General features: G+C 36.0%; 1 protein-coding gene across 1 annotated transcript in view; it reads left to right on the forward strand.

Moving 5' to 3' along the window:
- DIAPH2 (diaphanous related formin 2) overlaps window positions 1–15,376 on the forward strand; it is a 245,612-nt gene that overhangs the window by 154,261 nt on the left and 75,975 nt on the right. Inside the window, exon 26 of the mRNA XM_075763093.1 lies at window positions 9,150–9,285. Within this exon, the coding sequence (XP_075619208.1) occupies window positions 9,150–9,285 (136 nt within the window). The remainder of the gene's footprint in view (window positions 1–9,149; window positions 9,286–15,376) is intronic.

Consider the following 15,376-nt stretch of genomic DNA (forward strand, 5'->3'; position numbering starts at 1 on the left):
TTGTATTACATTATAAATGTCCTTAGAGAGAAAGGGTTGCATTCTACTATAAGTAAATATTTAAGCAGATGTGAGTTACTCGTCAACTGGTGATATGAGAAATGGGTTCTTGTAAAAGACCTATGAAATCAACTGCCCTTTTGTATCAAGATTTGCTAAGATTCATGCCCTGTACCAGACAGGAACTAAAACATCTGTTATGTTGCCTTCATAAGAAAAAACTTTCACCACAGTGGATTCAGCATCTTGAGTATCCAGGTACCTGTAAGACCTTTTCTTCTTTCTAATATTTGTTTGCTTGTAACTTGCTTCAAAGTAAATTGCAAGCTCCATGACTCAGGAATGTTTTTCTGTTCCTTTTTGGAGATGTACCTTGAATACAGCAGGTCATTTGCTGCAATACTATAAATCAATGAATATACAATATATAAATTAATACATAATAAACATATGATTTACTATGAAATGCAATACATAGGCTAAATTCCCAGCTTTCGAACTCAGAAATTGAGTTTGTAATTCAGGAGTGGTTTAAAAGAAAGGCTCTGTTTATTCATTGTTCTCCCTGGTTATTTGTCTGGGAATACAGTTTCTCCCTTCTGCCTAAAAAATAACAGTTCTTTAATGTAGTCTGAAAGATAACAGTTTCTAGCTAGCAGGAAGCTATGAAAAAATAAAGAATAATGAGCAAGAAGTATTTTCTCCAGCGAAATTTCCCAAGAGGTACTATCAAAAGTGAAACATTGTCCTTATTAACAGGCAGTAGATAGCAAGCCCTTCCTCTCCTTGTCCCAAAAACCCACACAAAGACCCTTTTGTAAGCTCTCTAAATTCTCATCTGAGTGTGTACATCCAGCTCGTGCTGAGGAGAATTTTTTAAATCTTGATATTGAACAAATCAGGAATTAGGTGTAGTCTAGGGAAGTGTGTAAGTAATGTAATCGGAAGCAAAAGAATTCACACAGGAGTGGTAACTCATCGGCTTTATTAGCAGGCTGTTAGTATTGCTAGGTAAGTAGCTACTCTATTTGTGACATAAAAGGCAAGCATGACATTTCTCTTGGAACATATCCAAAAGACGTAAAAATAAATAATAATAAAAGAAATTAAACTGAATTACAGTACACTGCATTTGCAGGCACTTAAAGGTAGGCAAGTGTAGAAATACCAGGCAGCATAGATGGGGTTGGGATTTGTTTCCAACATGTCTAACTTCTTTCTGTGGCAACATGATTGCCCTTGTGGATGGGGTAAAAGCAGTAGATGTCATATTTCATGATAGTGATGCCTTTGATTAATTAATATTTTCAGAAGTAATATGTGAAAAACGTGATCTAGAGGAAGCTATGAAGTTAAGTTCCCTAATCTTGAAAAGGAACAGGATTTAAAACTTTTCTTTAGAATTTTCCATTTCATAGTTTTAAACAGACTCTCCATTCAGTGCTGATGGCAGCAAGTCCATCTGAGTAATCTCGTTATTCCCAGGTATTATCTTGGAAAAGTTTATAATATTTAAGTGAGGATTTTGAATCCTCATTCCGCTCTGGAAAGCTGGCGTGGTTTGGGATTTTAACTATCACAATACTTAAGCTGTGAATCTAACCCAGATGTTGAAAATCTCTTGTAAACCAGTAGAATTTATTACCTGCTCTAAGTGACTCCCTTTTGGCAAGATTCTAAGTCTAAAAGAGACTTTTCTATAGAAGATACTTACAGGCTCCAGAGGCTTACGTCTGCACCTACCATATTTCTAAAAAGCTGTCATGGTTAGAAGGAATCTGCTTCTCTCCAAAATCTCCACAAGGGTGTTGTTCCATACAGTCTTAGCCTCATCATTCTGTTGTTCATATATCTTATTAAGATAATTTGATAATTTGAATCCATGTTTGTCTTAATTGTGATTTCAGTTTGATCACTGCATTATTGCATCTTCAATTAGCTTGCTGATGTTGTAGTAAATTATAGCTCATTCACTTCCTTAAGTTCATATTTACTTGCTTATCAAGTTCAGGAAAAGCAAGTTAATAGGATTGGATTATCCTGTCAGAATACAATATGAAGCATGAAGTGGGAGGTGTAAGAAACCTCAAGAAAAAAAATTGCAGATGAATAAATGTATGCTTTCAATGTTGCTTTCTTTCCACATTTGCTATTTCTTTGGAGTGTAATACCACATAACCTCTCAAACACTTTCTTCTGATAGTCCATCAGCCCTGTCTTGAAGGAAGCATGCAAAATCTTTCAAACCCACGCAGTTTCATTTTGTCATTTAAATACTTTATATCAATATACACTGTATTGTATGTAATTCTCACGGCCTCTATTAAAATTTCTAGACAGTTTCTCATCAGAAACTTTGAAACCTTTCAACACATCATAGTCAAGGTCCTGATGTTTAAGTAACTCACTTTTTCTACTGGATTAAGTCTTTTGTTGGAATAGATTTTACAGATTTGCCCTAGAGTGAATTTTTTTAAAAGAATTTAAAGGGTTGCGCTTTCATGATGATGAAGATGCTGCAAGGCTTCACGTGCTAACCTATTGATTTGTCTTTTCCTTGCTCCAGAAAGATCACTTTTTTAACAAAACAATAATTCATCTGCTGTGGGCCTTGGTTTCTCTGCTCAGATTGTACCCAAAGCAGCTAACTTTTGTTTTGCTGGGGTTTTAAAAATTTTTTTTATGACAATAATACAGTTTTGTTAGTGTGTAAGGATGTATTTCAGCTCTCTATCTCTTTCAGGAATAACCTGAATTAGGCATGTTTATTCTGGTATCCAAATACTGATTTAAAGGAGCTATTAAAACAGTCCCAAATCAGTCCACTTGAGGGCTATTTCATGATTATTCTGTTAATATGTACTGTTAAGTAATTAAGATATACAGTATAGGTTTTCATTGGTAGCCTTAGACTTGTTTCGGTAAACACTGAAAACCTCTTCTACCTTACACTGCTAGACAGTTTTAAACAGCAAAACTTACAAACTGAAAGAAGGGAGATTTAGATTAGATATTAAGAAGAAATTCTTTACTGTCGGGGTGGTGAGGCACTGGCACAGGTTGCCCAGAGAAGCTGTGGATGCCCCATCCCTGGAAGTGTTCAAGGCCAGGCTGGATGGGGCTTTGGGCAACCTGGGCTAGTGGAGGGTGTCCCTGCCCATGGCAGGGGGGTTAGAACTAAAAGTCTTTAACGTCTCTTCCAACCCAAACCAATCTATGATTCTATGACTCTGAAACCCATCTCCCCACCTGAATATGCAACAGTAGCTACACTTACCAAGAATCTTAATCTGTAATAAGATAAAATACAAAAATAAGACCTTTCATGTCAGGTATAGTGGCCCTGATGCATGAACTGTAGGGCAGTATCCCAAACATAATCTTTCTTACTTACGATTTCATACCCACCTATCAGGAAATTAAATTTGTCTGTTCTTGTTTAATACCAGCTCATTGTATCTCTCTTCCATTATTTTCATAAGGATAACAATATATTTGAATATGTTATCCTCTAAGGAATACTCATGAAAGATCTTTGTTTTACATGTAAACTGATTGCTCAATCTGCTCTATTTTAACTCTCTTTATTTCTGTAGATTAACTTCCAGTTAATCTGAGTTTGTTGTTTCTACTGAGTTATGACTGAAGAAGATTATTTTTTTTTCATTGGAACTTCATTTCACATATTTTGCAGTTGCAAGGCAAATTTAGGGAAGGCCTGAGGGACTGCAGGCAGCCTTCATTATTGGTGCATGACTGCTTTGTAGCCAACTGCATCTTTAATATCCAAGGAGATTTGTGCATTACAGTTTGTTTTCTTTCTTCTTGTTTTTCATAATTTACCTTGGAGAGTCTATTTACAACCATGTTGGTGTGTGAATATCTTTTTGTCTGTCAAAACTTAAGATATGTACAGAATGCAAGAGATGCATTAATTTTTTATTTGCTGCTTAAAGAAGCCAAGCTATAAACTGGCAGTCCTGACTACGAGAGCCTTACTTCAGTGAATCCTAGTAAACACAAGGGGGAACATCAAGCTACATGCCCCTTCTACTAGCTCCCTTAACAAGAAGATAATATTCCTTGCTGAATCTATTTCTCTGCTGAGAGACAATAATTTGGTTTTGTTTTTATTTTAAAGAAAAATGAAATCCATACTCAAACTTTCTCTAACTTTTAATTTGTGGTTGAAATAGCAAAACTGCCTGCTGTTATGCACCAACCAAAAATAACAGGGGGTCATGAATAGCACATCAAAAAAGGGGATTGTATACATTAGAAATATTTCTATCTTTTGAGATTCACTTGAACATGATTTCAGTTTTTGCAGGCACTTACATGTTTTGAAAAGACAGTAGTATCTAGCTGAATACGTTTCAAAATGCTTTCCAAAGCTGTTGGGAAGGCTTTTGTTTTTAACTGTGGTTTGCTTCTTGCTTTGTGACATTTGTCTGATTTGTAACTGTTATATTAGTTTGTTTTTATCCTTTAATTAGGGAATAACTATGGTGGTGTAGTGTATACCCCTATGAACACTGGTATGTACTTTGTCACTGTTGAGCTCATTGCAGTAACAAAACGGCTGATTTTTTTTTTTCCCCTGCCTTTAAAAGCAATGCTAATTACAGAGCTTTTTTTTTTCTCCACTATTCAAACTGATCTCTACCTTTTAGTAGGTAATTTAGCCTGCAGACCTACACAGGAAGGATATCATTGGCATTCGATAATTAAAAATAACCTGAATTAGCATTGTTCTGTATTAAAAGAAGTCCGCTGAAACTCAGGAGTTTGGAAGAGAATAGGTATAGGGGAGTATAAAAGCATGTCAAGGAAGAAAGAGGTGAAAGCATGAGATGAAGTCCAGCTTTCTTTTAACTTAAGGCTTAACTTTAGATTGGTGGGGCCCAAATAACAATGTGGTAAGGCAGGTGCAGAATCATGTCATCTTCGTATTAGAAATTGTTAGGCTAGTCCAAGGTCTGGAAGTCTAGAAAGTGAGGTAATAGTAAATAATGCAGTAATCGAAGCCACATGAGAGAGAACCATTTGCAGTAAAACTGTAGAAAAGAGAACTTAAAGGATGGGTGATACAATTCAGGCAGAGCAAATGTTGTAGAAACCACTGTACATCTGAGTCAAAATTCTCTTTACCTTTATTTACAGTCATCTTCAATCAGCTTTGAAAAACTATGATCAAATTTGTTAGCAATATTAATTCAAATATAAAGTGTGTTTATAAATACAGATGAATATATATTTGCTTTCAGCACATTACTTGAAAACATCTGGGAGTATATTCTTGCAAACGCTTTATTTCAGGCTTTCATCCAACTCTGACTAAAGGTACAGTAGTCAATGACATAACAAATATGAAATGGTTAAGAGTCAGACTGCCTGATGGAGAGTAATAACGAAGTAGTACATTGCAGGTGGTTTAGTTCTGAGATACCTTATGAAGGAAAGGATTTACATGGACTAAACGATGGTGGTGATTCAAATAGATCATCCTTGTTCTTTTTTGCACAATATTCGTTTTGAATTTGTATTTAGATAAAAAGAAGATATGTTAAATTACAAGGAATGTGGCATAAAACTCTTTGGGTGGGTAGGAGGTTCAAGAGAATTGGGGATGGCAGGGAAGAATCCACTAATCAGAAATACTAGAGCTGTTACCAAGCAGTTATGAGAGTACTACAGCAAAGCCGACAGTGGATGAGATGTCTTTTTTCCTCTAGAGTAACCCTTTTCTGTTGTTACGAAAATGTTTCCGAAGCTGTATGTGTGCAGTGCTGCATTGCACTGTTAGTTCCGAAACGGCCAACCTTGGGACCAAGAGCCCCAGAGGCGTGCTGGAGTGATGCCCTGCTGGGGTTTCTCTCTCCTGCCTTGCAGAGCGCCCAGTTTGACTGCTGCAGAACGTCCTGGATGTTAATGCCTCTTTGTTGCAACCTGCACCTGTTGTAGCAACAGGTGGTTTGGAAAAAGCTCTGGTATTTCAGGTTAGCACTTAGTGGATTTTTACTTGCGGTCCCCGACGCTTCCTTCGTAGTCTCTGGAAAGAGACTATGTGTGAAGATACTCTAAAAGCATTTACATTCTAGAAGAAAATAAAGTACTAGGAAATGTGCATTTTGAAGAAATAATGAGCAGGTCCATCTGACCTCTTAGTGCTTCCTGTGTTGCATGTGTTGGAATGATGGGTTTTGTTTATTTTTGTTGGTATGTATGTGTGTGTGTATATGAAGGGATAGGTGTAGGTAGATGAAGGTAGGCACTTTCACACAGCTATCAGGTATTTTGGTATCTTAATGTTCTTCAGAAAGATTAAATCTTTATTTTGAATGTCTTGAATGTGTTTAAATCATCATTGGTAGCCAGCATATTTTATGAACTGTACTCTGTATTTTCATACAATCTCCCTTCAGCTAGGACTTGTAGAGTCTGCCTCAAAGTGAATTTCCAGGTACAATAATTTTAGAGCTTGTTTAGTTCAGTCTACTGTAGTCTTCCCGTTAGAAAATGTGACAGAATCTGTGATCTAATCATAGTATGTCAATGGCTAGTGGGCTACTAGTTCAGCCGTGACATTTCTGATTTGCTTTGTCTCATAAGATTGTGGGCACTTACTTTCATTGCAGCCTGTGAAGCTGCAGTAAAATGAAATCTCTGTCAAGTGTGATGGAATGTACAGAGACAGAAATGTCCAAAACAAAAAGGATAAAATATTGATTTTTCTCCTTTAATTCTCTTTTCTGAAAGAAAAGGTGTTTCTCAGCGCGATTGGTTATGTGATAGTTCAGCAAATGCAGTTCTTGGTCCAATTTTCAAGTGGGTTACAAGTAACATCACTGGTAACTGTGGTATCCTGCATCTCTGCAAAACGCTATCAGCTATTAAAGAAGGAACTATGTGTAGTATTTTACCTCAGCAAACTCTTGAAATGGCATAGGCACACTGAAATATGCTTTCCCTTGTTTGAGTGAATATTTTGTATTTGGAGGAATTTGGGAGCCTTGGATTACCAAATAATGATAAATTATACAAATCTTAACACTTAAAGGTGCTTTGGATAGGATTTTCTTTTGGAAGTGACAGTCGTCGGTAGTTCCTCTCTAGCATGTACTCAGCAAGGTGAATAGTCATCTTCATTTATAAACTTTTGAAATGTCATTTCTGAGGAATATATTGGACTGTGTAATACAAGTCTGCCCCAAATCTCTTAAGAGAATTTTACTTGTGGAATAATAACTGATGTCTTGGCTTGGATATTTACAAAGACATCTTTTTCTTTGATTGTATTTGTGAACATATATGATTTTGCTAGTTTTTAAGGCATAGTTAAATTGCATAGGAAATAAAGTAAACATTGTCATGGAAACCATTTATATTATGACCTGTGTTTCGTAAATATTGATTGTTCAGATTTTTAAGCTGAAATATCATTAATGAGCACATGCTGTGTTAATTCTGGACATTTTTAGATCCAGTGTCATCTTTACTGTTGTTACTACTTGTCAGACATAATGTGCTGCGACTCCCAAAATCACCTAAAGCCCAGACCTACAGTACTTGTAGGTAGAAGATATTAGTATACTGTGAGTTGGAGAGGGAGCAATAAATTTGTAGCTGTTGTAAATATAAATAAGAAAATTATCCCTAACATTTATCATGTCTGTCGGTGACATTAGGTGAAATTCCATCATGATGGATTTCAGTGAATTTCTTCATGATAAATGAATCTTAGGAAAGGCGAAACTAAGGAGAAATTTAGGATCTTGGGGAACAGCTTAAGGGAATTCAAATATTTCTCTTTTTTTTGAGCGAGCAGGCAATATAATAGCAGTTATGAAGGCATTTGTGTAAAGAAGTGGTGAGTAACTGTGGTGGGTTTCCATCTGTGGGGGCTGCAGGGGCCTCTGTGAGGAGAGGCCGGGGCTGCCCCCAGCCGGACACAGCCAGTTCCAGCGGTTGCAGCCGGTTCTGTAGCAGCCCCACTGCAGCGGCCAGCCAAGCCCAGCAGCGGGGCTGGTGGTGCCTGTGTAAAAACCTGTTTAAGAAAGAGCAAAATGTTGCCCGACAGCAAGGAGTGAGGGGAAAAGGTGTGAGAAACAGCCCTGCAAGCACCTGGGCCAGAGGAGGAGTTGGGGAGGAGGTGCTTCAGGCCCCCAAGCAGAGATTTCCCTACAGCCTGTGGAGAAGACCTGTGCTGGAGCAGGTGAAAAGTGTGAGGAGGAAGGAGTGGCAGAGAGGAACTGTCATGGTCTGACTGCAACCCTCCATTCCCCCCATCCCTGCTGCATCGCTCAGGCTGTGTGTGGGCCATAGAGGAGTTGGGAATGTAGACGTGAATTTGAGCCTGAGAAAGAAGTCTTTGTTTCTGACCATCCAACTCTATTTTATTTGGCAATAAATTAAATTAATCTTCCCTGAGTGTTTTGCCCATAACAGTAACAGGTGAGCGATCTTCCTGTCTTCATCCTAACCCATGAGCTTGCTATCATATTCTCTCCCCTTCTTGTTGAGGAGGGTGAGAGAGAGAGATACTGGGCAGGCATCTGGCAGCCAAAGTCAACCCACCACAGCAAGAAATTGAGATTAACCTTCAGAAAAGGAGGATATCTTCTAGAGTGGATGGAGGCAAGATCACAGGAAGTGGTTGTTGTTTTGTTGGGTTTTTTAATCCAGGGATGTTCTCTTACGTTTGTAGTTTTTAGTTTGGTAGTTTGTGTAAGCTGTTGACTCAGAGACTTTAGATTTGGAGTGTCAATCTATGAATTAAACTGATTTCCATTCCATCCCCACTCATCCCTCCTAACAGCAAGATACAGGTTTAAGCTAGACTTACAGTCTTAATAGAAAAAAAATACAATCATGTTGCTGCTGAAAAATTTGGAACTTTTTCATTCACCATAAATGCAATGCTCTTTTAGTTTTCATTCTTCTGATTATCTAATAATGCTAATGTGTAGAAACAGTATGGTAAGTTATGTTTCCTCTGAGATTTCTGATGAAGCTTGAAATATTGGTGCTGTTGTGTGTGTCCTCTCCCATTGGACATAAATACAGTATCTGTGCAAACAAGGTTATTTTTGTTATTCTTTCTAGTTTTCCTCAGTGTATAGACACCTATGTTCATTTATTTAATGCAGGAGGCATTAAAAGAAAACAACAAAAGAAGAGAAATGGAGGAGAAAACGAAGAGAGCCAAATTGGCAAAAGAGAAGGCTGAACGAGAGAAACTGGAGAGACAGAAGAAGAAGCAGCAGTTGATTGATATGAACAAAGGTAAGACATCGCTTTTAGTGGAGAGATTTGTTAAAAAGAAAGTAAGGAGTAACAAACTGAAGACTATTTCTGATCAATGTGAAAAAAAATTGTTGAAAGTGTCTAAAAGCTGAAAAAAAGGTTAACTTTTTCAGTGAAAATTGTTTTGTTTTAGCCTACCTGATCTTTTAATTCCATACCTGCCACTTAATGTGTGTAATGTTCCTTTCAAGGCGTTTTGTGGTGAATTATTGGCTTGTTTTAATTTGTAGCAGTTAATTGATTTTTTTCATATGGATGTACTTCCAAGAAGTAGTATCTTACTTGCTGTGTTGTTAATTTCATTCTGTAAACATCTCTGTAATCAAGGTAGTGTGGCAATTAAGGTCTGTCTTTTTGAACTTGGAGGCTCCACGTTATAATGGATGTTCTCCCAACAGTCCTATTAGGAACTGGAAAATCTGGTTGAGCTCAGAGCCTAAATACAGAGTGACATTTCAGCATGATAAAAAGCAATGTGTTGAGTTTGTTCAGCTGTGGTGAGAATATTGTATTTTGCATGAGGCCACCCTAAGAGAGAGAAAAGAAAGCAAGCAGGAGGAATCAGGTGGTTCTGATGTTGATGCTGTGCAGATTTCCAGACGTTTGTAAAATACAAGCTTTATTCTTTACTGCTTTGACTTGCAAAGGCAAGTAGAGGTGGTAGAACTGCGCATTGGATTGTGCAAGAGATTACTTGAAGCTGCGATTTTTTGTTCAGTTTTCATGAGTTCATGTTAATATGCTAACCTGATCCAGCTGTAAAACACTTGTCCTTTTTATCCACTGAACAGTCTATCAGGTACGTACTCACAGAAAAATGCTGTTTGGTTTTTTGGGTATGATGAATGTTATGTAAGATGTGATGATATATTAACTTTGTGTAAGGGTGACGTTGCAGTAAACCATATAATTATGACAAACTAACATAGTGCTGTGCTGGAGATTGATCAAATTGGGGGTGAGTTTAGAAATAACACTGCCTTTCAAGGGCATAAATGCAGTATCTGTAAAGTCAAGGATGAAAAATACTGGAGAAATACTAGACCAGGCAGATAGACCCACTCCAACATTTAAGAGGATGACTCTGGAGCTGAACACAGAGCCATGAAAAAACAGGGTACTGGTCAGAATTTCCATCACCTGATAATGCAGTAGTGCAAAAATACTGTCATGTAATACTTACTGATACCCGTTTGGTGTCGCATATATTTAGAATGCCAGTATTTCTGGCAAAGTTAGTTTAATACTTCTAAAATATTTTTTCCAATATTTAGATACATTGAAATATCCATTTTGCATATTACAACTCTATTACCATGGTAGGAGGTGGAGGGATAGCTTCATCCCCACTGCGTTCCACGGCATTGATATTCAATTAACTATTTTTGCCAAGTAACTATTTTTTTCTTGATACATCTACTTTTTTTGTATGCTCATTGCTGCTTATGTAAATAGTTTGCAAATTTCTCTAAGTGAATGTGACACAGAAGACTTAGAGGAAGGAGGCAGATGTCCTCTCAAGCTGTCATTTTGACAAGGTGATTTTCACCCAAAGGGTGTTTTAACCTAACTCTGTTTAAATTATTTCTCTAGCTATATCTTCAAGAATAAAATCTTAATGCATTGCTACAGCCTTTCAGGTCAGAGCAATAGGGTTCCTACATTTTCCAGTCTTTTAGTATGTAGTTCTATAATAAGTATTTTTTGCTGTTACCTGGTTAGAATTAATCCAGATTAAAATTAATTAGAATTCATTAAATATTACAATTAGTATTTGTTTGTTGATGTAAGTGAGAGCAGAAAACTGCAGTGTGGCCAGAATCAAGGACTATCCTGTATAATTCCTAGTTGTAAAGTAACCTCAGTGTTGCCAGTATTTTAAAGACCAGGTTACTCTGTTTGGTGTCTTGTGCTTTGCATAACTGAGAGGCCACTTAAATCCTATGTGTAAATTGATATAAATCCTGTTAAAGATTCCAAAATGTGTAAAGATGAATGTAAAAATATAGAAAAACTCTCAACTCCATATAAACTTTGAAGTGATTTACACCGGACAGCATCATACAAACTTAAGTAATTCTGAATGTGAAAACATGTCCACATTTCAAAAATACAAGGTGTTTTGTGCAAAACTGAAAGTGGGCTGATAGGTGACAAAATCAACATACACCTTCTGAAATAAAAAAAATTACAACAGGAACTTATCCATATCTCTTTGCCTCAAGAAAACTTCATTATCAATGTGTATTATTTTTTTGCAAATAAGCACGGTGATACATACAGACAGGTTAAGTGGTTCTTGGTTAAAAATAGATACTAAATGAGTCCGAGATCTTCTGAGCCCATCATTTATCTTGAAGTCAGTTCTGTTGGAAGTTGTTTCTTCAGTTGTAGTCAATGGATTTGGCATTACTTGGGATAAAATTGTTGATACAAATGAGCTATTTTAGACAGGAAGGGCTGTGTAATGGCTTGAGTCAAAGGCAACTTTTGTGACTTCTTATAAAAGTGGTGTGATGGACAGGGCGTTATGTAGTGATCAACTTATCAATCTCAAAATTTCTGAGAAATATTCTCAGAATTTAGCACCATTTTGCCTTATCTGTGACATGCTCAAACAGTTTTGAGGAAGATATTAATACCCATATAAAAGTGGTTGTTTAGAGGCTGATAAAAATTACAATTAAAAAAATCTAATCAAAATTGTTAAACTGGTGGAATTTGACTGAGAGAAGTGTTTATATTGTCATGAAGTTCTAGTCTTACTTGTATTGATGTTTTTCAGAACAAATTTTGAAATGTTATTATGAAAAAGTGTATTACATATGTCATTGATTTAAAATTACACCTTAAAACAATTTATAGTGAGACCTGTTGTTAAATTTTAAACCTCCATTTTAAAAAAATCTTACTATGAATACGTATTTCCTGTTATGTAGTGCCTGGTCATCTCTCACTGCAATCTGTGAGTAGCAAAACATTCTGGCCACTTTTGTACTCTGTTACTTCCAGACAACACTACTTGTGATAGTCAGCTCCACCTCCTCAGTTGTAGCTGTAGGGTTTGGGAATATTTGGTCCTTTCTGGTGGTGTTCTCACTCTGCTATTACCTATGCATCTCTTTGTTATGTTTCTGGGACTAGAAAGGTACTTCTGTATGCCTGTGTTCCTGGTGAAGTATGGCAACATAGAAAGATTTAAGTGACTTACCTCCACACCTTGTGATCCCAAATTTCACAGTCTAAATCACGAACCATTCTTTCTCACGACAGGAGAGGAATTCTGTAGGAAGAGGGCTTAATAGTTCCTTTTCTTCTTTACCACTCACTAGCTCTATGGAAAGAACATTCTTTATAGCTGTTTTTCAGCAGTGTTTCCTATTTTTTGAGAGATGTAGCAGACTGGGCTATGATACATTTATACTTAGTCTTTCATGACTTCCATCTGATTTAACATCTGCAAAATTCTTGCAGCGTTGCTTCCATGTGCATATCTGAACAAGAGAGAGAAAAAAAGAACTGAAGACAGCTTTCGAGGAGCTGAAAAGCGTATAACAGCAATTCTGATGCAAATGTTATTTAATCAGAAACAGTTTTGCTCTTCATTATATCTGATTATTATGGCAATTAAAATCACCTTTTAACTACCAGTATTAGGATAAAGGATAGAATGAGCTTCCTCAGTCCCAATTAGTATTGAATTAATTGTTTTGAAGACATATTAACATTCTCCCCTAATGCAGATGAAGATAATGGAAATGAAGTTTTGTGCTAGTGGTTGATGGATATTTCTACCTTCCCTTTTCAAGTACTCTTATATAAGAATTCATATGCTATTTATTCAAACTGGTATGTACTAGTATCAGCAATAATTCTGTTGTGTTTCCTTGAACTGTTACACTTGCATTGATTGCAGAATACAATTCAAGAAGGTTACTTTTGCTGCAGTTTGCTAATGATTCTCTGCTTTCCTGATTGTTACGTCTTCCCTCTATGTCCTTTAGCATAAACAGAAATCTATACTAAGTTTATTACGAGATATATATTATTTTGTAAATGTCTTAGCCTTAATCTTGTAAGTTTATGTATCAGCTAGTGATTGTATGGGGTACCTGGAATGATAAAACTTGGGGCTTATTTGCATTCTACAGATTATTAGTTTATGGTGCTGGACGCCAATGAGGCAAGTGTTAAAATTCCTTTGGGAAGTCATTAATGTTCATATTGATGTTGATGGGCTATTTGAATATGCTGCCTGAAATATGATATTCATAAAAAAAATTCAAAAAAATTAGATGGAGATTTACATTATGCTTAAATGTGAGCATCTGTAGAGCCAGGATGAAGTTTGATTTTTCTGCTTCAAAGCAATTATGCAGGAGTTGCTCAAAATTTTTTAAGATATGTTTATGCAGGAGTTTGAAGCTATCTTGAGAATGGGGAGTGTGTGTCAAAATTACTGTAAATGTTATTAATATGGGTCAAAACCATCTCTAGATAAGTGCAAATAGATGTGAGCATGGATGGGAAGTTAGAAAGAAATTACAACTTAAAATTTAATCTTACCTTTTGAAATTTTGCAATGGAAAAATTTGTGTTTGTTTATGAATATGGCATATGATAGCTTCCAGGTAAACTGATTTAATGAGGTAATTTATCAGGGAGGAAAAAATTATTAGACTCCGAAATCTGAGGTTGGGATAATTACAGATGAAGAAAGGCAGAACAATTGCATTCTTTTCTCTTAAAAGTAAGTTTCTTGGGGACTAGTTACTGAACAGTAACAAATGTTAACTTTGGATAGTTGTCTATGCAAATTGAACTTCCCTTTTCCTTGGAGAAAGTATTCTTCTTTGAAAAAGCACGTATTGTTAATTTTGAAAATACCTACAATGTTCTTTCTCTCAATATAATTGCTATGTAACATATTATTTGTATATTTTATAGCATTTCCAGTGTTAAAAAGCATTTCTGAAATAATTAAATTAGTTGATCAACTAGCTTTTTCTTTAGCATCATGATTTGTTCAGGAATCAGATAGCAAGGAGGAGAATTGCATGTAGATCTATTGTGAAATGGAAGTTTATTTGACTAATGGTGGAACAAGTGTGGTGACTAAATGCTGTCTTAGTGGAATGATGATATTTTTCTGTGGTTGTAGTATCACATTTCTAATAGAACTGTTAAGATGCTGACTCCATAAGAGTAATTTACCAAATAATGTAGGAAAGAATGTCGTGTTGATGAGCCTCTTTCTACTGTATGCTTTCTGTTAAACACCCCCACAGTTGTTTAACAAAAGTGTATGTAAAGTTAACTTCATAAGATTAATTAATGATAATTTGCCAATATATATCATAATAGATCTTCTCAAATAATTTTCCATCTGAAGTACTGAATAATGAAATGTTATAGTACTTCCACAAATGTCAGCACAGTTTTGTAGTCCAATACAATCATTGTACTTTAAGGTAACTTAAAAGGCTGATAAGGCAACTTATACTTAAAAGGAAAAGTTCTGTAAGGCACCAAAGAACATTTATTATCGAATTAAATTGACTTGAACTTTGTGGTTCACTTTCAGTAGTTCTTTGTTAGTTGTATAATCAGGCTTTCAACTTGAAATTGTTGGCCAGTGCTAAGTTGTGCAATCCACTCGTAGAAGATTTAATAAATTCTAAAAGTATTGCATTTCATCTTTTAAATTGGCAGCAGAAACAAAGGCTCTGCTTCTGGATTTGTATCCAGAAGATATGTTTTTGTTGAAAGCAGAAAGTAGAAATATGATTGGGTTTTTTAGACATTGCCAGATGAGCAAGAAGGGTAAAAGTGTGACTTTGCAGGTGTGGAAATTTAGATTTTAAATGTAGAGAGATATCATTTGGTGTCATATTCTGTGAGAGCCATAATGTATTAACATTTGTCTTGACAGTACAGAATGTTCAACTTCACCATGTAAAAGACAATTTTCAGAGGGCCATCAAAAGCTAAAACCAAAATATCTCTTTAGACAATGAAATACTGTAGTAATGAGAAACTATCAACTAGAAACCTTTGCAGAAAAGGCAAA

The sequence above is a fragment of the Balearica regulorum genome, chromosome 11, assembly GCF_011004875.1.
Source record: "Balearica regulorum gibbericeps isolate bBalReg1 chromosome 11, bBalReg1.pri, whole genome shotgun sequence".
In the NCBI taxonomy this organism is placed as follows: Eukaryota; Metazoa; Chordata; class Aves; order Gruiformes; family Gruidae; genus Balearica; species Balearica regulorum.